The sequence below is a fragment of the Myxine glutinosa genome, chromosome 8, assembly GCF_964187855.1.
Source record: "Myxine glutinosa chromosome 8, kmMyxGlut1.1, whole genome shotgun sequence".
Lineage (NCBI taxonomy): Eukaryota > Metazoa > Chordata > Myxini > Myxiniformes > Myxinidae > Myxine > Myxine glutinosa.
Window position 1 is genome coordinate 60,628,391 of NC_136268.1, and position 24,382 is coordinate 60,652,772.

At 44.8% G+C, this 24,382-nt stretch overlaps 1 protein-coding gene and 1 long non-coding RNA gene across 2 annotated transcripts in view; one reads left to right on the top strand and one right to left on the bottom strand.

Annotated features, from left to right (window-relative positions):
• Window positions 1-1,253: 1,253 nt before the first annotated feature.
• On the top strand, window positions 1,254-9,092 carry LOC144893282 (uncharacterized). The gene is made up of 2 exons (XR_013624313.1): window positions 1,254-1,776; window positions 6,971-9,092. It is a non-coding gene; the product is annotated as an uncharacterized LOC144893282 (long non-coding RNA).
• Window positions 9,093-11,475: 2,383 nt separating this feature from the next.
• LOC137436337 (protein mono-ADP-ribosyltransferase PARP6-like) overlaps window positions 11,476-24,382 on the bottom strand; it is a 110,707-nt gene continuing 97,800 nt past the window's right edge. Inside the window, exons 19-23 of the mRNA XM_078783324.1 lie at window positions 20,021-20,093; window positions 18,613-18,656; window positions 18,384-18,444; window positions 18,197-18,281; window positions 11,476-11,716 (exon numbers count right to left, since the gene is read on the bottom strand). Of these exons, the coding sequence (XP_078639450.1) occupies window positions 11,605-11,716; window positions 18,197-18,281; window positions 18,384-18,444; window positions 18,613-18,656; window positions 20,021-20,093 (375 nt within the window). The 3' untranslated portion in view covers window positions 11,476-11,604. The remainder of the gene's footprint in view (window positions 11,717-18,196; window positions 18,282-18,383; window positions 18,445-18,612; window positions 18,657-20,020; window positions 20,094-24,382) is intronic.

Below are 24,382 nucleotides of genomic sequence, written 5' to 3' on the forward strand. Positions count from 1 at the left end.
CCTTCCTTTCTGCCCTACCCCTTCCCCATCCCCCTCCCTTTCCCCTATGCTCCTCCCTTTCCCCCTACCCCTTCCTTTCTGTCCTACCCCTTCCCTACCCCCCTCCCCCTCCCCCCCCACACCCTCTCCCCTCCCCCCCACCCTCTCCCTCCCCCCCTCTCCTCCCCTCCCCTTCCCCCTTCCCTCCCCTCCCCCGCCCGGCAATGCCGGGTACTTCTGCTCGTATATATATATATATATATGTGTGTGTGTGTTTGTGTGTGTGTGTGTGTGTGTGGGTTTACATGTGTGTGTGTGTGTGTAAGTATATGTGTGTGTGTGTATATGTGTGTATGTATGTGTGTGTGTGTGTTTATATGTGTGTGTGTGTGTGTGTGTGTGTGTGTGTGTGTGTGTGTGTGTGTGTGTGTGTGTGTGTGTGTGTGTGTGTGTGTGTGTGTGGGTGTACGTGTGTGTGTGTGTGCCTGTGTATGTATGTGTGTGTATATATGAGTGTGTGCGCATGTGTGTGGGTTTACATGTGTGTGTGTAAATATATGTGTGTGTGTGCGTGTGTGTGTGCGTATATGTGTGTGGGTGTACGTGTGTGTGTGTGTATGTGTGTTTATATATATGTGTGTGTGTGTATGTGTGTGTGTGTGTGTGTGAAGATGTGTGTGTGTATGTGTCAGGTCTCAGATTTGTTACTGCTTAATGCTCAATTATAAATGCCGGTTGACTGACGTATTACCACGTAAGCTATGTTATAAAATGCTGTTCTATAATGTTATTTCATGAGTTAATAAAATGTATTCGAACCTTAGGTAGGCTGCTTGTATCGTAGACATAAATCCTTTGATAAATTGCCAAAAACATTAACTGTTTTGTTTAATGACAGTGACGCCTGAGTTACAATGAGGTTTTTGCTTCGCTTTCATTTAAAATGAGGAAAGGCTCGCTTCAGTCGTGTTGGACAAATTGTATACGTGTGCACTTTCGAGGCTAGATAAGGCCGGTCGTAAAATCCCTATCATGATTCTCAGACGGCGCCTCGAGCCGCGGGCAGGAGAACGCTCACATGCGCGTGATTTTGCGTAACACTAGCAGAATGTTTAGGTTGCAGACATAAAACCTATCGTGAACCATATATATTTTGTATTAATCACAGCGACGCTTGACTCTGTATAAACATGCTCTGAATTACTCATTTTGAACAAACCCATATACTTTATGGGTTTGTCGAAGCCAAGAATGCACCCTCCCTTTAATGAGTTATATTTTCTGCCTCGTCGGAGTTTTGAAATCACATCTGGTCCGAATGATAAGGTGCGTGCTGCACTCCCCCGAATGACAGAGCGGATAACGGTGGGGGCTAGGAATGACGGGGAGGGACTCTCGCCAGTCGCTTTGTTCTCTCGGAGATTTTCTGATAATCGTATTCATATATAAATGAATGAGAATCAATGTGTTTTCAGGAAGGCTTGACTTGGCATGTTCTTGCTGTAGCTTGCTGTAGATGTCTGTCTCCTCCGGATCCGTATAAAGTGTTATTTTAATAAAGGTCTCGTCATTCTCAAGCCTGTTGGTGGAACTCTACTTCGATCAGAAAAGGTGGTTTCTGACATTTGGTGCCATGACTCGGATTGCAGCAGACAGAGGACAGAGAGAGCGGACCCCGAGCGACAGAAGGAAGGCTGTCCGAACGCCGGGACGCCGGCACGTCGTACCTTCCTTCCTGGAGCGGGTTCAGCCCGTTCCTTTCTGCCTTCTGCTCTGCCTGCTCTCCGAACAGAAATTGTAAGTAGAGGCTCATTTCAGGCCACAGAATGACGTGTCTTTGTTGAAATCACCTGGATATTATTTAAGAGTAACGTTACAATATTTGCGCTGGATATTATTTAAGGGTAACGTAATAATTAACAAGGACGAGGGGGAAAGTGAGGTCGGACAGCCGTAAAGGTTGAGTAGGCCGAGAACTTTCCAGGAAGGAACAGCCCAGAGACAAGATGGGGTATGCCATTGCATGCCAGGGAACGAAGGGCTGTGGCTAAACTTAGACGGCCAAAGGGACATGGCCAGGAAGGGTGAAATGCGTAGGTACCAGGTAGGTTTGACAAGAAGGTAGTGACAACTACGAGGTCAAGCCAGGAAGCTCTAGACTAAGTTCTAGACAAGAGGTCCAGATAAAGCAGGCCAGGATCTGGTGGACAAGAGAAAATAAATAAGCTCACAGGAAATGGGCCAGGTGGCCACAGGGTGAGAAGGACAGGTTAGGTTTTGAAATATTGAAAATTGAAGCAGGAGCTGCATTGTAGGAATTTGAAGCTTCAGAGCCAAAGGAAGCAAGTTCAGGAAGCAAAGTTCAGGACAAAACAATTAAGGAGGTAGTTAAACAAGTAAATCAGCGAGTGATGCCGCTGGACCAGATACCAGACCAAGACCCCCCACCCCCCCAAGACCTGAGCTCAGTCCCAGGGCTCTAGGCAACACCCCAACACCCCGCCCTGCCTTCCCTTTTTTTTTTTCTTTCACCTCAACCAACCCCCGTCCAACCCGTCCCAAAAATCCTTTTCCTTGAATGAGAGACGTAACATGAATGAGCAAAGATTGTTTGGGAGTGGCTGGAGAAAGGCATGATTTGAGTCGATCTGAGTTTCGCGCGAAGAATGGGAGACTCACTCGTATATGAATGAGGAATGAATGTATATTGGGATGTTAATTGACGTGTGTGTCTGGCCAATGTGTTTGTCTGTGTGTCATGTGCAAAGCAGAGGGTTTCGGTGTGAAACTTTGTAAGCGATCTGCTCGACTTGGGGGAAATTCAGGCCGGGAATGTCCATTTTAACGTCTATCCGAGAATCCTGGCAATGGTCGTTTAACTAAAGTGTGGTACAAACCTGTGTTTCCGCCGTGCGGCTCCGTGGAAGTTTGGGTAGAGGGATATTGGGTGTTCAGACAGGAGCCGAGCGAGCCGCGAGTCACGGGTGTGCTGTATGAGATTTGCTCAGAGTGCTGGCGATAACTCGCCCACTCTCAGAGGAGGATGTGTGCCCAAATGCATTGTGGGTCATTTCGACTTTGCTGGATGTCGGACGTTCATGTCAGACGAGCCATGTCGGAATAGTGGCCGGCTGCGACATATATGCCAGGCAATGTCACAGGACGAATACGTTACTTATAAGATGGATTTTTATTTAAGATGGATTTATAAGATGGATAGATGGATGGATTTATTTAAGATGGCTAAAATAAACGATTTCAAGACAGAGTAATTAATTTCCGGAGCCAAGTTCCAACAGGAAGTCTTGTTCATACAGTAAGGTACAGTGCGGAGTGGCGGCTGGAAGATGCATCGATGCATTTGTGTTGACCAATTCGAAGTTTGACCTTTTAAAGTTTAGTTGACCTTTGTTCGAGATATGCAAGGGAAAGGTCAGAGGTAATTCACTAACCTTGGAAGAACGACAGGCGGAGTCAGCCCTTCCTCTTAAGAGAGTCTACAGGGTGTTGCTTTAACGACAGGATATATAGGACTTAAATCTGGAGAAGATGGATTTGAGTCACGTTAAATGGAGGACATTTGTGAGGATGAAGAGATGCAAGTAACGTGGATTAAATTGTGGTATCACGAGTTGGGTGCCAGAGATATTGTGGTTATTATAACTCACTGATTATAGGGGGCGCCGGGCGCACCGAGTACAGATCGGGTTGCATGATGGAGCACGCATGCATGGATTTTGGCTTTGCGAGGCTCCGGATAGAAATTGGCATTTCGATGCTGTGGATTATATTGTACCTGCCCGGAAAGGTGATGTCCTGTGCTGGGGCTGGCGACAGGCCTCTGTTATTTGTTTGTCTGTCGGTCTGATTGTAAGTCTTTGGTACTGGGAGGGCTAATTGAGTGCTCAGGCGTCATTGTTCCATGGAGGCAGGAGCTGTGAGTCACAAAATGTAAATGTAACACAGAGAGATGGACAGGACAACAATGGAGTTTATATGGACGGGTTTGGGGCAGTTTCAATCTGACGATTACAGAGTGCTTTGTTCCGTTCACGAAACATGTAAAATTCATGGAGTTGAAGTCGTTTGCAAGAAGGCAGCAGAGTCAGTACTGGGATGCAACTTCGTCCGGGGGTTTTGGTCCAGCCTGCAAGGAGTCCAGGGGCTTGTTTTAGGGCTGGGTCGCCAAAAATGGGATGCTGTGCCCATCTGGATGTAAAATTATCCATCAAGGACGGGGAATAATGTGCAGTGTGATTGGGTAAGAGGTAAAGGCCATAAAACACCAACCCCATGAGGAACGAAATAAATGGAGAGATGTTGGGATCACATGATGGTTGGGATTGAAGAACAACCTACTGGGATTTCAAACCTGTGTTTGGGTCTGGGGCAACTGGGTGATGGGCAACAGTGTATGAGTGAGTAATTATGATCTGTTTAAGTGTAAGAGGCGGTGGAGAAGAAAGGGGTGATGAAAAGTTATTTGTTTTAGTGTGAAGTAGGTTGGTTGCTTACTTGTCACAGTAAGATGAGAGTTGTGTTTTTAAGCTTGGTCTTTGAATGAATTGTTGATTGGAAAAGTGATTTCTGATCGCTGATCCGATCTGGTTTTGAATTGTTGATTTAATTTTGAATTGATTGGAGGTAATAAGGATTTGTGTTGATTTCCTGATTTGAGTTGATCTGGAAACAAAGACAGATGGGATTAATGTGTATATCAGGAACATTTTGGAAAAGAAATATGGATATATGACATTACTAAAATATAACCAAGCAATTGAGAGTTCTTGGGTTAATGGGATATAAATAAATGCATCTACAAGTTGATGGTTTATAAAAATTTAGTTCTGGATGATACTTAAACGATGAACAATGTTGGCAATATACAAAGAATGTGACTTGTTTTTTGGGGGGAAAACATGTGGTTTAAATTTGGTTGGCTAAGTTTTAAAGATGGAGATGTTTCGCAGAACTCTTATGATTATTTACATGAGTGGTGGACTATTCCATGGCGAAGCATTTTCCAGTTTATTGAAAGTTGGATAAGAGGGAGTATCCAGGAAAAGATGTTCAAGTGAACTTGGTGCTGTGAAAAGAATGTCGAGTTAATGGAAGTGTTTTGTTCGATTAATTTTGTTCAATTTGTGTTCAAATGACCATCGATGTTGGGGGCAAAGTTATGGGTGAATTTGGTGAGTGGGTTTGGGGCAAACGAAGATTAATTTAGATTTATCATAGTTAAGTTCGAGGAAGTTGATTTGAAGCCAGAATTTTATTTGGATGCCAGAAAGGAGAAAGGAGATGCTGAAAGCCAGAAAGGAGATGCTGTTGTCTACTCTGAATGACAGGTGGCGGTATCCAGGGCGCTGAGGAGTTTGTTCACGTTGTAAAGTTTGTTTATTTATTTGTTTATTTAGTTTGTTTATTGTAGAGAAGAGTGCTTTTGGGATTCCGGAGCCAGAGTGGATAATTTGAGAGTAGTAGGTGGTCCATGTGAAGCTTGGGAGTGAACTGATTTGGGTTTAATAGGCACAAGCTGGTCTAAACAGGGTGAGGAGGATGGTGTGATTGATGATGTCAAAGGAGGCGTTGAGGTGAGGAGAATGAAAATGTTGAGGTTGCCGGCATCAGAGGAGAGAAAAGGTCGCTGGTGATTTTGAGGAGAGCAGTTTCAGTACTGTGGCTGGAGCAGAATCCGGATTGGGATGTTTCATACAGGTTATTGGCAGAGTGGTGATGTTTGAGTTGAGTGGCCACAGCACGTTCCAAAACTTTTGACAGAAAGGGTAGATTGGAGATGGGTCTGAAGTTATTTAGGGTGTCAGGGTTTAGTCCAGGGTTTTTCCAGAATGGGGGTGAAGTTTCACGAGTTTTTGGGGAAATCGGTATGTGAAGCTGGATTAAGTTGGAACTGCTTGATGAGCCATGGAGATGGATTGGGTTTTGTTGTTGGTTGTCTGGGAGTTCGGTTGTTGCATTGCCAAAGGTTTCTGTGTGGTGGACACACTCGTTGGCTGTTGTCTTGTGTGACGTGGGTGGAGATGTATGTGGCTGTGTGTGGCTGCCTGGAGGGGAAGGCGGCTACAGTGGTTGATATTGGTTGTGGGTTGTCCGGGGTGCTTCGATTTGCATAAGGGGTGAAGATTGGGATATTACATTATTTTGAGTAAGTATTGGCATGAGTAATTACAGAAGTAATTATGAGTTATTATGAGTAATTAGTGGTATGAGTATTAGTTATGAGTTCCAGGTGTTGAGCTAGTTATGCTAGTTATCCAGCTAGTTATGAGTAAGTGATTATTTTAGTAAAATTACATGTTTCGCTGTGTTGTTGATCTGGGGACAAGCTAGTTTGATGGGTACCCTGGGGTCTTCAGCGTGTCTATGTGTTTGTCTGGCTGTTACACTAGACTCTGGGATGTGTTTTCATGAGACGAATTTCAGATATAACAGTGAGAATCTATTTTGAGCGAATCACAGTGGGTGAGGAAAACATTGTGTGTGACCAGACACCAGAACTGACCAGAATTGAAATTGGAAGTAGACCAGGTTATTTCTATTATTTGTTTATTCGTGAAAATAAATAAATAATAGGGGGAGGTTAATGGAGGTTAATGGTGGTTTGTTTGTGTTAATGGAGGTTAATGGTGGTTTGTTTGTGTTAATTCTAGTTGAAACTCTCGCTGAAGTAATTTTCGTTTATTTTTATTTTTTGATTCGATTTGAGAGTTGAGATGATTGATTTTTTATTAATTTTATAATTTTATTTTTATTGATGTTGGAAACAGGTAATGGGATGCTGAGAGAAGGATTGAATTTAATTTGAATTGGACTGGATTAAATGGGATTGAATTTAAAAATTGAATATTGGATAAAATTGGATCCACTTGAAAAAAGTGGATTAGGAAATTGGAGAAAAGGTGTTCTATGAAACTATGAATTGAATGAATTGAATCTATGAATTGGAGACCTGTAGACCAGGCGCTCCCAGGAGACTTGTGGACCAGGTGTTCCACCAGAGGAAAAAGACCAGGTGTTCGTGGAGCACTTCACCTGCAAGAACGCCTTGGAATCAAGGTGGAAGGGACCAGTCCAGGTGTTGCTGACTACACCAACGGCAGTCTTTTGCGAGGGCAAGACTTCGTGGATCCACGCCACGCACTGTAAGTTGGCCATACAAGCACCAGACACTACACCACAGCAACCACAGTAAGGATGGGCCTAATCATAGGTACAATACTATTGATAGCGACAGCAGCTAGGGGAAACTCCGATTCCAATAGATGCGAAAACGAAACCCGACACCTCACCGTAACATGGGGACAAAGAGTATCACTACCATGTTTCGAACAGAAAGCCCTGCACACAAATTGGGTGAACATAAATTGGCTAGCACTGTCGGCAGGGCCTGGACGCATTGGCATGGTACTACAAAAGCAACGAGAGTTCCGGGAAGACGGGCAAGCTAGAATTAAGACCTTGGCCCAACCAGGATACCAATGGGGAACCCCTGATTTTAAGCTACAAACACGCACACGCCTAGGGAAAGACATGACCATGCAGGTCCGGTGCAGCGTCTGGACCCCTGGCGCGGCCAGGGGCGAAACTAAATACACACCATGCATCGAATACATACTCACGCCACACCCCCAGAATAAGGCCCCAAAGAAGGGGGAAAACACATATTGGAAAGTGGCCAGGGAGGTGGCAACAATTCAAAATAGGACACACTGCTGGTCGTGCATGCACTTTCCCCAAGCAGGCACCACAGGAATACACATGATAGTGCTACCTCTGTCCCTCAATGACCTCTGCTCACAACCTATCGATTCCCCATGTTTAGTCACCACGCTGGAAAGAGAAGGGGTTGACAACGGCAAGAGTTGCAATCGACAATTTAATTATCGCCCGTCAATGATTGCCCATGTGGCCGAGAGGCCTGCCCCCGTCTGGGTCAAACCACAGAAAGGGACGGTCTGCCTCCAGGGTTCCGGCCACTTGCGTATGGGAGAATCAGAATGCGCCTACACTCTCCCCGGGAAGCTGGGACAAGGGAGCTCGGGGATTACACTACGAATAGTACTGCAAGATAAACACAACCACAACATAACGGCTATAACATTCTCTAGGGGGGTTAGTAGGATTAATGGGGTGGTAAGGGGAACCCAGTGCTTATCCACCCACCTGGTCCCACCCCATGGGACAATGTTTATATGCGGCGACAAGGCTTACCCCTATTTACCAAATAATTGGGGGGGCACATGTTATCTGGGTTCAGTCCTTCCTGACGTTGAGATACTGGATGAGCTAGACCCAAAGTCCTTGGACAGGCGTTATAAGAGGTCAGTCATGAACGAAGATGGAACCACTAAACTACACGGGAGCCTATGGGAAAAGGTGTTTGGTTTCTTCTTCCCAGGAGCGGGCACAGTCATGGATAGTTTCCGGATAGATAAATTGGCTTTGGCCCTAGAAAAGGTGGCAAACGACACCGCTACGGCTCATGACATACTATTGGATACGGTGATTCACATGCGTACAATGGTGATGCAGAATCGGGTGGCTTTGGACATGCTCTTGGCAGAGAAAGGAGGGGTATGCGGAATAATAGAGGGAAAATGTTGCACTTACATACCCGATCCATCTGAAGGAGTGTCAGCCGCAATAGTGAGACTAAGGGAAACTAGCCACGCCCTGACGATCGATCGGATCGCGCGCGAAAATTCTTATACATTTAGCTGGCTCACTGACTGGTTCCAGGGATGGACGGGCACCATAGTGAAGTGGTTATTGACCGCACTGGCTGTGATAATCGGGGTAGTAATTTGGGGGGCACTAATGAAATCTCTAGTCCTCCTCTGTATGAGAAAGTATTTTACAGGATGGAAATTGAAGAAGCCGCCGACAACGACTATGGTTCTGACCACAGAGGCCGTCGACCTGAACGGGTCCTTCAACAAGGCAGACGTGACCGGCGCTCCAGAAAATTGCATTGAATTTTGTAATGACTGTGATACTTGTGTTGATCCCATGTGGGAACTGGCTGCTGCCTGTAACGGTGTCTGTGATGACTGTGATACTTGTGCTATAAACCCCTTGCGTGTACTGGCTAACGCCTCTTATGTATTACAAGCTGACAGCTGCACGCCCCCTTCTGACCCAACTATGGATCTGATTGCGACGCTGGGTCTGGCGGTTGAGGGACCCGACGTGGATGTCCTAGACCCGCAAGCCGACCAGGCGCCCATGGGAGACTTTGACATAAAGGAAGTCCCTCTCTTTTCTTCAAATGTTTCGGATCTCTTTGATCCACATGTTGCGGATCTCTTTGCTTCAAGTGATTCGGATTCGGATTTTTACGCTCTGTACCCTGACCAGGAAATTGAGACACAAGATACTGACGACATTTTGTATTCCCCAGAACAGCAACACGTGAGGGACCTCATGGGCATGACCGTTGATTAACTTCGAAGATCTGCAAGGACTGCGTCTGCAAAGGGTGGGGGGAGCCAGTTCCGCAGGGGAAGTGATGCACCCTCTGGCGGAGCAGAACCTCATCTGGACCAGACGTCTTCGTTGTGGATCCGAAACGTTAATGAACTTTCATGTTTTGAGCCCTCAGGCTCCAAGCACGCACCACACGACACGTTCCCCAAATGCACGGGCGAGGCGCTATGGGCGCACGGTATGCCCTTGGGAGATACCCGCATTACACGATGGTCTTTCAATAAAGCCCGATGTGGCACGTTGTCTCTTGAGATACTTTGTCTCGACGAGACAAGAGGAAGGAATGTCAGGTCTCAGATTTGTTACTGCTTAATGCTCAATTATAAATGCCGGTTGACTGACGTATTACCACGTAAGCTATGTTATAAAATGCTGTTCTATAATGTTATTTCATGAGTTAATAAAATGTATTCGAACCTTAGGTAGGCTGCTTGTATCGTAGACATAAATCCTTTGATAAATTGCCAAAAACATTAACTGTTTTGTTTAATGACAGTGACGCCTGAGTTACAATGAGGTTTTTGCTTCGCTTTCATTTAAAATGAGGAAAGGCTCGCTTCAGTCGTGTTGGACAAATTGTATACGTGTGCACTTTCGAGGCTAGATAAGGCCGGTCGTAAAATCCCTATCATGATTCTCAGACGGCGCCTCGAGCCGCGGGCAGGAGAACGCTCACATGCGCGTGATTTTGCGTAACACTAGCAGAATGTTTAGGTTGCAGACATAAAACCTATCGTGAACCATATATATTTTGTATTAATCACAGCGACGCTTGACTCTGTATAAACATGCTCTGAATTACTCATTTTGAACAAACCCATATACTTTATGGGTTTGTCGAAGCCAAGAATGCACCCTCCCTTTAATGAGTTATATTTTCTGCCTCGTCGGAGTTTTGAAATCACATCTGGTCCGAATGATAAGGTGCGTGCTGCACTCCCCCGAATGACAGAGCGGATAACGGTGGGGGCTAGGAATGACGGGGAGGGACTCTCGCCAGTCGCTTTGTTCTCTCGGAGATTTTCTGATAATCGTATTCATATATAAATGAATGAGAATCAATGTGTTTTCAGGAAGGCTTGACTTGGCATGTTCTTGCTGTAGCTTGCTGTAGATGTCTGTCTCCTCCGGATCCGTATAAAGTGTTATTTTAATAAAGGTCTCGTCATTCTCAAGCCTGTTGGTGGAACTCTACTTCGATCAGAAAAGGTGGTTTCTGACATATGTGTGTGTATATGTCTGTGTGTGGATGTATATGTGTGTGTGGTGTGTGTGAATGTATATGTGTGTGGTCTGTGTGTATATATGAGTGTGTGTGTGTGTGTGTGTGTGTGTGTAAGTATGTATGTGTGTGTATATATGAGTGTGTGTGTTTGTGTGTGTGTGCATGTGTGTGGGTTTACGTGTGTGTGTGTGTGTGTGTGTGTGTGTGTGTGTGTGTGTGTGTGTGTGTGTGTGTGTGTGTAAATGTGTGTGTGTGTGTGTGTGGTTGTACATGTGTGTGTGTGGTTGTACATGTGTGTGTGTGGTTGTACATGTGTGTGTGTATCAGCTGAAATTTAATCATATCTCACTCCTGAGCAGTCCTTCAGAGGTACAACAATCCGATTGGAAATCTTCGCTGATTGAATGTAATGAGGTTGTCGAGGTTACCAGCTGCCCCCATTGTGACATTTGCTCACTGAATATTTACAGTGAATTCCCATTTCTATCAATACACACTCCATATTCACCCCCCCGCCCCCCTCCCCCCCCGAGATATTTATGCACCCGCCGTCATTGACGGGTACCTTTCCTAGTTTATCAATACATTCGACGGTGATGAGTGCAATAAGAAAATTCAGTTATTCCCAAAAATAGAACAAAAACATATGAATTTGTTCTCTAATCGAGTGTAATGAAAATATAGGATTGGTGTGAATAATGTGATAGACCATCCCTCTCTCCTTTCCTCTCCCCTCCCTTCCCTTCCCCCCATCACCTCCCCCTCCCCAAGTAGTAGAGAAATGTTGGTTTTGAGATGACCGCCCAACAGTGAACGAGCGAGGGTGGGTTTCTCAGAACCAACATTTCTCTGCTACTGTTACCTTTTACGTTATTGTTCCCATTGAGGACCAATCACGATGCAAGCTCGTCCAAAGGTATATATCTGGCCATGCTGTGCAGAATTGCATTTTTTATCACGGGTTCCTTTGTGTAGAGGAAATATGGAGTGTTGTTATCTTCATACCTGTGAAGGAGTGGGAACGTGGGAGACAGGCAATGGGTTAATATAACAAATCACAAGTGGAGATTTCACTTTTTTCCCCCTTTGACTTGTGTTCACACCTTTCAACTGGTAATGGAATTCGTGGAATTAGGTTCTTTTCTGAAGACACCAATAATTGAGACAACAAAGCAACGGGTCTTGATAACACAGGCATCACATGAGGCATGTTAAAGCATTTGAGAATTTCAAAACAATCACTTTCTGGTTTGGAGCTCCATCTGTGACGGCTTAGCATTACGTTTGTCCTTCAATGGCAGATAGGTGTGGATGCAGTGCATGCAGGCTACTGTGTGGAAGTGGTGTGAGCAGGCAGCGGTGCGAGAGGGTGTGAGAAGGCAGTGGCACATCAAGACTGTGGACAGGAAGCGTTTCGGAAGGGCTGTGGACAGGAAGCGTTTCGGAAGGGCTGTGGGCAGGCTGGTTTGTGCCAGCAGAGAGCAATGTGGAGGAGATCGCATTTTTGTGCAGGAAGAATTATGGGAACAAATTTTCAGGCCAAATATAATTTTCAAAAAGCCCCAGATGAGGTTGTTGTGTTTTCGACAATGTATCTCTTTGTCGCTGCTCTCATCCTGCTGTTCACCTTCCCACTTCCATCTGATTTGATGTTCACTTGGGTGACAATGTTGGCATGAGTGGCAATTAGGTGGAAAGGTGAGTGAGATTCTATATCGTGGGCTTCGCAATAATTTGATGATGTGGAAGGATCACAGATTATGTCACGTGATGTAAAAGGTCTAAGCGTCTAAAATGTATGTTCCAATATTCCATAATTAATCGATGTAGTCATGGTCCAAAAACAGGTAATTAATAGATGTACTCGAGGCCCAACTCACATTCAAACAGCACGAGTCAGGCAGCTAAACTGAATTATGGGGACAGACCGGACAAAAGCGCCATTTTGTTTTCAAGAATGCCTGAAAACTTGTCGTGAGTGGTGCCATATTCTTGGCTCTGCGTTTTGCCCTCGTACCCATCCGTTCCCTCCTTGGCCTGCTGACTAGATGGGAACTGTCCTGGATTTTGATGGATTTCGGCATCTGGCTGCACACCTGGCTCTGTGTTACACATCTGGTTCTGCGTTCCACACCTGGCTCTGCGTTGCACACCTGGCTCTGCGTTGCACACCTGGCTCTGCGTTGCACACCTGGCTGTGCGTTGCATGCTTCTCCTTGGTTTTGTCGGTGACGTTTTTGGCCTGCCATGGCATCACAGATTGGCACAGCCCGTTCGTTCCTGCCATGGTTTCCCTCCCTCTGGTCATGACTCGATCTGCTCGCCGTCAGGCCCACCACCTGCACATTCCTGCGCCCCTCTGCCCACTGATTGGGCTGCGTGAGGACCTTGGTGTTCTCTGCTGTGTGTGCACGGGACCTCTCCATGTTTTTCTGCACTAACACCATGGATATCGCCGGAGTTGTGGGCTGGATGTCAGGGAGACGGTCAATGTTGCAGCCTCCATGGCTTCTTCGGTTTAACTTAATGAAGAGGTTTGTTAGTACAGCTATTTATAACTAATATTAGTGCAGCTATTATTTTTTTCCTCGCTGCACTTCGTGGTGTTTTTGCTGTGCACCACTCTGGGTCTACTCCACCACAATCGATTGGTTTTTTTTCTAATTACGAGTCCATGATCTACTTCATTATTTTGATATTATTAATTCCAATCTATATATATATAAAACACAGTTTGTGTGTGTGTGTAATGTTACCGATAGACTCCTAAACGGAGAGGCTCACGAACTTGATATTTTTTTTTTATTTATTTTTATTTTTTTTGTATACAAGATCGAGGCTCGTGAAAGAGCGAAAATTAATCACACAGAAAGACAAACAGACACATAAAACAAATAACATCGGGAGCGGTAGACAAGATGGGGAGAGAGGGGGAAGGACACAAACACAACATTTGAGAGCAGGGACCGAGAGACATGGAGACATCGAGAGATCTGTGGGAGGGAGAGGGCTTTGGGGGGAGGCATGTGAAGGGGGGAGGCATGTGAAGGGGGGGAGGCATGTGAAGGGGGGGGGTGGGAGAGGTATAAACATATGGACACTGCCAGGATTTCCAGGAAATAAGTTGGAATTTCAAACAAGGTGGATCTGGGGTGAATTAGTGGGGGTAGAAAAGATCAAGGTTATGGATGGGGGAAGATAAGAGATGGTGGTGAACAGCTGTTTTAAAGACCTGGAGGGAGGAGAGGGATTGAAGGGAGTGTGGGAGTTTGTTCCACAGGCGGGAGAAAAGAGGAATGAAAGAGTGAAGGTGAGCAGAGAGCCGAGATTTCGGCAGTTTAACCATCAGAGGGTTGCTGGCAGATCTTGTGCGACCTGTAGGAATATTTGGGGGACAGAGCACGGAGAGAGCTGGGGGAGCAAGGCCGGAGAGGAGTCGGTAGAAGACAGAAAGACCACCTACCTGCCTGCGGTGAGTGAGTGAAAGGCCCTCAGAGATAGCTTCATCGCGGGAGATTCCAATGATTTTGAAAGCTTTGGATTCAACAGCGTGAAGCCGAGCCAGGTGTGAGGCAGGAGCACCAGCCCATAGGGGAGAACAGTATTCCATTGAGCTGCGGATGAAAGCCTTGTATGTGGTGAGGAGCTCAGGTGTGCCGAGGAAGGACTTCGCATGACGGAGGATGCCCAGTCGGCGACTGGCTTTGGAGGCCAGCTTGGAAATGTGGTTTTCCCAAGAATTTGGCACAAACATGGCCATTGAGCCTGGTACGAACATGGTCGACCTAAAAATTTATTTCATATTTTTTAACCATATTTTTACCTCAGCGCATTTCAACGAGGAATATTATGACCGGAATGGCAGAGCAGCGCGCTGATTCGCTCAGAGCGATCACGTGATGTTCCAACTTTGCCGCCATAATCTCACAGTTATGCATTCGCACGTAATTCAGTTTTTTCACATTTCAGCGAGGAACATTGCCATTCACACCACATAGGTTTTTTTTCACTTTCATCTGATATTTGTGATTTATTTCAAACAAACTGTATTTCCCATCTACACGGCCATGTATTCCTATTAACGTTATGTAAAGTACATAAATTGTGTGGATTACATCATTTGTGGATGTGATCAGTTGCCAGTAACCATCTATATCCCTCCCCTCCCCTCCTCCCCCTCCCTCCCGCTCCCCTTCCCCATCCCCCTCCCTTTCCCCCATGCTCCTCCCCCTACCCCTTCCTTTCTGCCCTACCCCTTCCCCCTCCCCCTCCCCCCTCCTCCCCCCTCCCAGCCCTCCCCTCCCTCCTCCCCTCCCCCTCCCCCCCTCTCCTCCCATACCCCCCCCGCTCCCCCCCTCCCCTCCCCCCTCCCCCATCTTCTCCCCTCTCGCCCTCCCCCTCCCCCTCTTCTCCCCTCTCCCTCCCCCTCTTCACCCCTCTCCCCTCCCCCTCTTCACCCCTCCCCCCCTCTTCTCCCCTCCCCCCCGTTCCCCTCCCCTCCCCCGCCCAGCAATGCCGGGTACTTCTGCTAGTACTTTATATTGCGTTTCGGCTTTTATGTGTTGACATAACTTTATATTGGTTGATGCATTTCATAACTTGCATCTTGCTGCATCTTAGATTATTATTGTAACTTATAATTGTAATCATTGTAACCTCATATTATTGTACGATCCTTATTTTTCATATACAGACTTGGCATTTAATATGGAATTTTATTTTGTGGGGGTGAACTTACTTTTCAAGATGTCTTAGAACCAAAAGTTCATTGGAATTATGTTGAAATTATCCTGCATTTTGTTAATGTGACCTTTAAAAGAAACAAAAACCACATTTGACATTTCAAAACAAATAAATTGATCCTTGAAAGTGATGGAAACTGATATCGAACTCAATTCATGGACAGTACTGTGTTAAACTTCTGTACGTTTTCCAGAAGTATCTCTTTATTTTGCACCTTAGCCAAATTTTTTTTTTACAAAAACAAAAGTTAAATTACGACTGGGATTATGGACAGTAAAATTACAGTTCAGTACTTCGTGTAACCCCCACGAGCATTCAGGAGAGTACGTACACGTTGAGGCATGCTGTTCACGAAATTTGCCAAGGTTTGGACAGGAATCGCTTGCCATGCAGTGACAATAGCCTGCTGCAATTCACACACAGAGGTCGGCTGCTGGTCCAAGTGGTCGATTTGACGCGTTAATTCTGCCCACAAGTTCTCTATCGGATTCATATCCGGGGACATGGCAGGCCACTCCATATGCTCTGCACCACGGTCAGCAAGAAAGTGTTGGATCACGCGAGCACGATGAGGCCACGCATTGTCATCTTGGAAGACAAAGTTTCCTCGAAAGGCTGCATGAGCAAATGGAAGCAATGTTTCTTCCAGAATGGCCCTGTACTTGAACTGGTTCAGGTTTCCATTCAGAACAACCAGGTCAGTTTTGCCCCCTGCATGAAAAGCAGCCCAAACGGTCACCCCACCACCTCCAGCTTGGACTCTTGGCACTATACAATCTTTGTTGTAGGCTTCATGCACTTGTCTGCGCACACGGACGTGGCCATCTTGACAATAGACCAGAAATCTCGACTCGTCACTGAAGATCACGTGATTCCAGTGTCCTGGCTGCCATTGACGGTGCTCTCTGGCCCACTGCGATCGGCGCGGGCGGTATTGTCTGGTCAGGCGTGGCTTTCTCAGGGGACGGCTGGCACGATAGCCTGCTTGAACCAGTCGTTGGTTGACTAGCCTTCTGGATACAGGCACATTTGTCAGTTGCTGCCACTCAGCCCGAAGCCGATTAGCTGACTTGGTACGGCCATTGCGGACTAACCGGTGCAGCTGGCGATCATCCCTCCTTGTGGTTCTGCGGGGACGTCCTGGCCTCGGTATTGGCATAGGGACACCCCTCTGAGCATTTCGTTTCAGGATCTTTGACACCTGACCTTGAGTGATGCCATACTGCCGAGCAATAGCATGCTGTTTCATGCCGTAATTTCGTAAAGCCACCACTCCATGACAAACAGCATTGTCGAGTTGACGGACCATCTCCAGAGGAAGCGGCAATAACTTTTGGAGACGTGCAGTAGTTGCTTTCCACGAATACAGAACGCAGCAACCCTTGTATACCCGACTGTGAAGCCAATCATCAAATGCACCTGTCCGTACATTTTGCTACGACACCTGTGATATAATCCTGTTGTTGACTTCTTGCTGCGACAGACAATCAGTGACATTGTTCTTTTAACAAATAAATCACCAAAGTGTAAAAGAAACTCACCAGATTGATATACTGAGTTAAGAAAGTAAACCCGTCAAGAAAAAATATATATTCCATATTAAATGCCAAGTCTGTATTATGCATGCTTGTATATGTAATAATAATAATAATAATAATAATAATAATAATAATAATAAAAAAAGCAGCACTTTTTAATTAATTCGACTTATTTCTAGATATTACGCTCATTTCAATAATTTTTTTTAGCCGCGTCGCAGACGCTGCTCATAGAGTGCCCTCTGCTGTTGTTGTTGTTCTTCTTGTTCTTCTTCTTGTTCTTGCAGAGAAGGCAAAACCTCAAAGCTCCACCCATTCTGGGAACCATAGCTCCACCCATTCTGGGAGAGCCTTCATATAAACAAATATCCACCATTTTATTAACTCGCATAGCTTTGAGGCCTGTTTTGTAGGCCCGTGGTGTCTTCCTCTCTCACACAGTTTTATTTCAAATCAAATTCGATATATCATTTCATTTTTCACAGTCACTAACATAGTTTTAGACTCGGTTGAAAAAAAACGGGAAGAAAATCCGATGAAAGTTGCCCTTTATAGAACGAAATGAATTCTCAAAGGCCTGTAACTTCAAGTCCAGAGATATATATTTTTTAAATCGCGGCATGGTCAGTCATACACCGCCCGAAATAACAGATGGGAAAATGCCGAGATATATTAAAAATTCGTCCATTTGATGAGAATCGTCACGATGAAATATTTAATTTATACGTCGTCACAATAATGTGGAGAGAGGAGCATAGCTTGGTTCACGTGTCGCCATACATGGGAAATTGCCGAGATATATTTTTTTTAACTCGCGGCATGGTCAGTCATACACCGCCTGAAATAACAGACGGGAAAATGCCGAGATATATTAAAAATTCGTCGCCACACACGGGAAATTGCCGAGATATATTTTCACTTTGCACAAAAATAACATCAAGTAATCGAATCAATAGGAATGTCCTGTGCCTATAACATCGACGTTATAGGCAAAGCTGCATATAGGCATTGTGTAACATCGACGCGGCTTTTGTTTTAATTAAAACTTTTTGTACTTGTTTTTTAATTATCTTGATTTTAATTTTATATTGTAAATCAATCACAATTCAGATTTTGGCTACGATGATTTGATTTGATGTGACAATAAACTATTATTCATTGATTGATCCTGAAAAGGGGGGAAAGAGTGGGGACCAGCACTTACACAAATAGAAAGCGGATGCAGATATGGGCAGGGTTTGAAATAACCCAGATACCCCCATTTTCTTTCAGAGATGGTGACTTGATGACTGTTGGAGAGAGAATGCTTAAATTAATAATTCACACAAAGGCTTCGGAACACACAAAAAACGTGGATAATAAGGAATTAAAATGAGATAAAAGTAGATTACCTTCACACAAGGCAACACATTTGATTTCTTGGCCCTTCATAAACAATTGATCGTTTTTATACTGGGGTGAAAGGAAAACAATGTGGAACGTTGGTTAGTCACAATGAAACCCGGCTTACTTTAGACAACAACAACAGGCATTTTAAGGCCATTTTCCCTGCTAGAGCGGGGTTAGCCTTACTTTATAAATGAACTTTAAACTTTCCATTCTAAAATTCCTGAAGATTACCTTGGAGGGTTTTATTTTCACTTTCCGTTGACGAACTCGGATATCTACACAAAGAAGAAACACAACATTTGAACAAAAGAAGCACAACTGATGTACCCTGGGAACTGAAATAGCAAATAGGAATGTTGTTGAATATTAATCGATTTCTACTGGAATGACAAAGAAAAGAGAACTTCATTTATGCAGATGTGTAATCACAATAATTTTGACAACTTTGTACTCTACCATCTAAATATCAAGTGCAGTTCATAAACTAGAGCAATGCGACTGTATATGCCTCCGCGTAGTCCCTGCCCATGACAATGGGTAGATGCCCTCGTTCACTGTCCGAAAAATAAACAAGTTTGGTTGAAATCCCTTCAGCCGTTTTGAAGTATCCCATTTTTACCAGACATGACGGGTTTCACATCGATCAGTGAATCGGTTTGGGGAAAAGGTTTTTATTTATTTATTTTATTTCGGCATTCAAGCTAATATGGCTGCCAACCCACGTGACATACGACATCGAAAATGCACACTCTGCATATGTATGGGTAAGGGATCACGTTTGTGAAGTTTCGTGTTCATCAGAAATGGTTCGTTTTCTTATGTACAAGATGGCTGCCAAACCACGTGACCTACAACGTCATGATTTTCAAATTATATGCAACAATGATGTTAGATGACATTTGTAAAATTTCGCATTGATAGGGCAAGCGGTTTCAGAGATATAATCATTTAATATTTTCCTTCACTTCAATATGGCTGCCAAACCATGTGACTCGTGATGTCATAAATTTAATATTTCAATACAAATGGGTCAGAAATCATGTGCATGAAATTTCAGATTTTTAGGACAAGGCATTCAATTAAAACATTTATGGCTGGTATACCACTTCACCGATATTATCATGCATTGGTTCCCCATTGGCAGTAGTTGACAATGTGCCAAGTTGAAAATTTTTCCATTCAGCGGTTTCCGAGAAATAATTTTTTCATCATTTGTGTTTAATCCAAGATCGCTGCCATGGCACGTGACCTATGACGTCACAATTATCATAAAAACATTATGCGCGGGTGTCGTTCCGACCCTGAAAATTGTCTCAATCTGACATGTGGTTGCTAAGAAACACGAGGTTTAGCCCGTACGGACGGATGGCCAAACCGAAAACATAATGCCTCCGGCCACCTTTGGGGGAGGAGGCATAAAAAATTAAAATGCAAGAAATCGCATGGGATGATAATGACGAATATTATCTATTTTAAACTGGCAAGGATCATTTAGAAGAAAATAGTGAGTGGCGTGGAAATATACTTGCAGTTCGAGGAGAGGAGGGAACAGAGCATGCGTGGTTTGTGCAAGTTTGTGATCGATACATACGAGCGGATATTTGCCATGTCTTCATTTAATTTTAACACCATGACTCACCGGAGTATTGAGAGGCGATGGTAAAATATGGCGACGTATGTATACCCTTTCCGTATGGTGCTCCATCAAGTACCTAAACAAGAAAGAAAGACAACATCAACAACAACGAACACAACAGGTGGAATCAATAGATTCTTGCATGTATCGAGTGAGTGGGAGATTATAAACTTAATGAGGTCCACTTGTTATGTGTTCTCACCCACAAACTAATGCCATCAAACAGCAGGATAGCTATACCTTAAAAGGCCTTTTCACGGCCAAACTACTCGGGAATTAGATGCAAGCCTTCAAGTTATCAGATGATCATGATGATCAAACTTATGTCACATGTGAAGTGACACGAGCTCTCCAAAACCTTTCAATACAGCAGCATCATGTCCCTACAATGCAAGAAACTCACATTAAAGATGGGTTGCACACCACCCGCTAACCTATTCATCGTCACAACCTCATTGCGGCTGTCCATCACCCTAAGCATGGCATTGCTGCCAACATCAAGCAACACCGAATATAACTAGATGGTATTCATGGAATACCTAACCTGCGCAGTCTTGAGGAGGACTTGGTACAAGCCTAACTCTTCTGTTTTTTTAGGGTTTTTTTATTTATTCAATACGGCACACGGCACACACACCGCACACATACGCATCGATTGCTTAACCTCGCTTTTCGCTTTGCGAGCGCAGGGTAACTAGTACAGAACTTCATCCGATCAATATGAAATTTACTGAGCGTAATCTGGGGAAAAATTGGTGGAGAAAAAATAATAATGATGACGTCATCGGACACGTGTTTCGGCCGCCATATTTGGTTTGACACAAAAGCCTAAAAAAACACTAAAACACATCCTGGTGAGAGTCTGCGATCTCTGATTGCTCTTTCTTGTTTTCCATGTAGAGGTTTCGGAGATATGGAGGTGCAAAGTTTTGCATTTGTTTCCCAAGATGGCGTCTGTACTACATGACCTATGATGTCATAATCATTATCAAAAAAAAAATTATATGGGAGAAGGTGCTCCCATTGTGAAGATTGTATCCATCGGACTAACAGTTGCAGAGGAATTTTTTTTTTCATCCTGATCAGATCAAGCGTTGTACTTGTCGAATTATGACGTCATATGGAGGCACCTATGACATCATCATTAACATATCTTATTCCCCATGGGGTGTACTTGACAATGAGCCATGTTTCAAATTTTTCCATTAAGCGGTTTGGGAGATATAGTGCAACGTTTTTCCAATATGGTGTCCGTTCCATGTGACTGATGATGTCATAATTATCAGCAGAAAAATATACAGGCACTGGCGCTCCTTCGGTAAAATTTCATGTCAATCGGACCAACCGTTGCCAAGAAAATGAATTTTTAATTTAAATTAAAAATTAAATTGAGAAAATTAAATTGCCTGGAAGCAATTTAACTCGCACGAACACCGGATTTTGCATAGAAAGGGAAAATAATACAAGGATTTATTCAATAACTATTGGGACAGGGAAACGTGACAATAAAAGCTGAATCCTAAATCGGGATCCCGCACACCTCACTTCACATACAAGACAAGGGAAGGGAAATCAGTAAATAAAAGAAACGTTGTTTGTGCGTTTGTGGATGCGAGCTTATCTGTCTCTGGATGTGTAACGTCCGTCGTCCAATGCGGCTTCGGTTGGCGCAAAGAAAGGCCTCGATGCGCCCCCGTTCGCGCGCTGCTTGGCCCAGGTCCGCCAGTGCGTGACAGGCCTCGCGTCCCCGCGCGAAGCGAGCGAGCGGGCGTGCAACCGCCTCCGCAGACGTGCAACGTCCTCCTCGGGTTCGGCACGGCCCTCCGATGCACCCAACGTTCATGGCGAGCGAGTCGCAGATGAAGGGACCAAACGAGCAGGGCAGGGCGAGGGCGGAAGGAAGGTCTGGGAAGGCAGAAGCCAAAGCAAGAAGGCCAAGGGAAGACGAGGAGGTGGGGAGCAAATGTCGATCTCCGACCACTTGCTTTCACATCCAGCACATGAGAGAGCAAACGGGGACGTCGCCGCTGACAGTCAAAATGCGACCGCTCGCTATGGGATCCCAGCACGAGAAGGGTCAAAATATCGGCTCCGGTTCGTGGTGTCACTTCTCCTCTGATGTCATCGATCCTCCCTTCCAATCAGTCCTTCGCAAGGTGGGCATGGCCTAAGCCTGCCTGAGCAATGAGTGTTGCTTTGTGGTGATGTAACTGGCTGCAGCTGCATTGGCGGTGCCCCGAACTGGCTTTCGACGAGTTTTATAATAAGGGGGGAATTAATTAATGTGTGTGCTAAGGGCCTATCTAAGTGTCTATAAGAGTGCGTTGCCATAACGGACACTGGGATGCTCACAGAGGGAACGACACACAAGGGAATTTGCGAGGACACAGATACGCACTTGTTCCGACATACGGCTAAACACAGAACTTATTACAGGTGAGGTTCCCCATCACGACAGCCGGACACCTACCTATGCAGATCCACCTGAATCTCAATATTCCTCTACCCCAAATTCATTACAATACTTACCCTGCGCAGTCAACTTGGTGTGAGCCAACCCTTCTGTTTTTGAACGTTTCTTTTTTTTTGATCCAATATGGCTGCCAGACATATTGGTGTGCAATATGATGAAGAGAAGGACAAGCTCTGGTGTGCAATGGAGAAACTGATGGAAAACATGAAAGATGAGGAAGTTGTTGTGGTAGGAGGAGACCTAAATAGACATGTGGGAAGGAGTATGGACGGTTTTGAGGGAGTTCGTGGGGGTTACAGATATGGTGTGAGAAATGGAGAAGGTTAAAGGATTTTGGAATTTGCTGATGGAGCTGATTTGTTGGTTTGTCATACTCAGTTCCAGAAAGAGGATAATAAGCTTGTTATATACACGTCAGGTGGGTCGACGACAACTGTTGACTGCCTGCTGGTGCGTAGGTGAGATATGGGGGCACCTCCGGTACACAAAGGTGATCCCGGGGGAGGAGGCTGTTTCACAGCACCACTTGGTTTTCTGCGACATAAGGGTGAAAGGTGCGAGGAGAGCTCGGCGGGTGAAGTACCAACCGAGAATGAAGGTGTGGAGGTTGAAAGAGGTGACAGTAAGGGAGGCATTAAAAGAGAGGCTGAGTATGGCAGACATTGGCAGAGGATGATGTGGTTGAGCTTGAAAGTGGTTGGATGTCAATGAAAGATAGTCTGTTGGGAGCCGTTGGTGAGGTATGTGGATGGACAAAAGGACCACCGAGGCACTCGGGAACATGGTGGTGGGATGATGAAGTCGGAAAGAAGATTGACGAGAAGAGGAAGAAGTTCAAGGAGTGGCAGAAGGCGAAGGGTATGGGGGCAGAAAAGGCAGAGAATGAAAGTTATAAGGCAGCCAAGAAGGCTGCAAAGAAAGAGGTAGCAAAGGCGCAGGAGGCATGTAGGAAAATGTTCGGAGAACGCTTTGGATTTGGAAGAGGGTCAGAGAGCAGTATTCAGGATTGCAAAGCAGATAGCGAAAGAGAGGTGTGATGTGATGGGGGTGAGTTGCTTGAAGGATGAAGTGGGACAAATCGTTGTGGACCCAGATGGAATTAAAGGAAGATGGAAGAGAGATATCTATATTATAATAGGCGAAGGTGATTCTGTCCGTCTGTCCGGGGGTGTGGCTTAGTCCGTTTGCAGAGTAGCTCCACCCATTCTTGGAGAGGCTTCATGTAAACAAATATCCACCATTTTATTAACTCGAATAGCTTTGAGGCCTGTTTAGTTAGGCCCGTGCTGTCTTTCTCTCTCACACAGGTTTATTTCAATTCTCATTCGATATATCATTTCATTTTTAACAGTCGCTAACATAGTGTTAGACTCGGTTGAAAAAAACGGGAGGAGAATCCCAAGAAAGTTTCCGTTTATAGAACCAAATGATTTCTCAAAGGCCTGTAAACTAAAGCCCATTTTATCGAATTCACCATCTGATTTAATTTTTATCGATGGTTTTAGACTCGGTGTCAGAAATAATTGAGAACATTCACGCACGCACGGGAAATTGCCGAGATATATTTATAAAAATCGCGCCATGATGATACACAAAAATACACCGCCTAAAATAACAGTTGGGGAAAATGTCGACATATATTAAAAATTCGCTGTTTCTTTTCCGTTAAGATATATTACTTTGACGTTTTATGAGAGTCGGCACAAAAACGACATATATATCTTCGTTCTTTCTTATTTCATTCAACATTATTATCCGGAAGTAAAATATGTTTCAGGAAATTACCGAGAGATATGTCTTCGTTTTTTTTGTTGTTTTTTTTAGGTGTGGTTGTAGAGGAGTGTGAGGGGTTGTAGAGGAGTGTGAGGAGGTATTGGAAAGGAGTGCGAGGA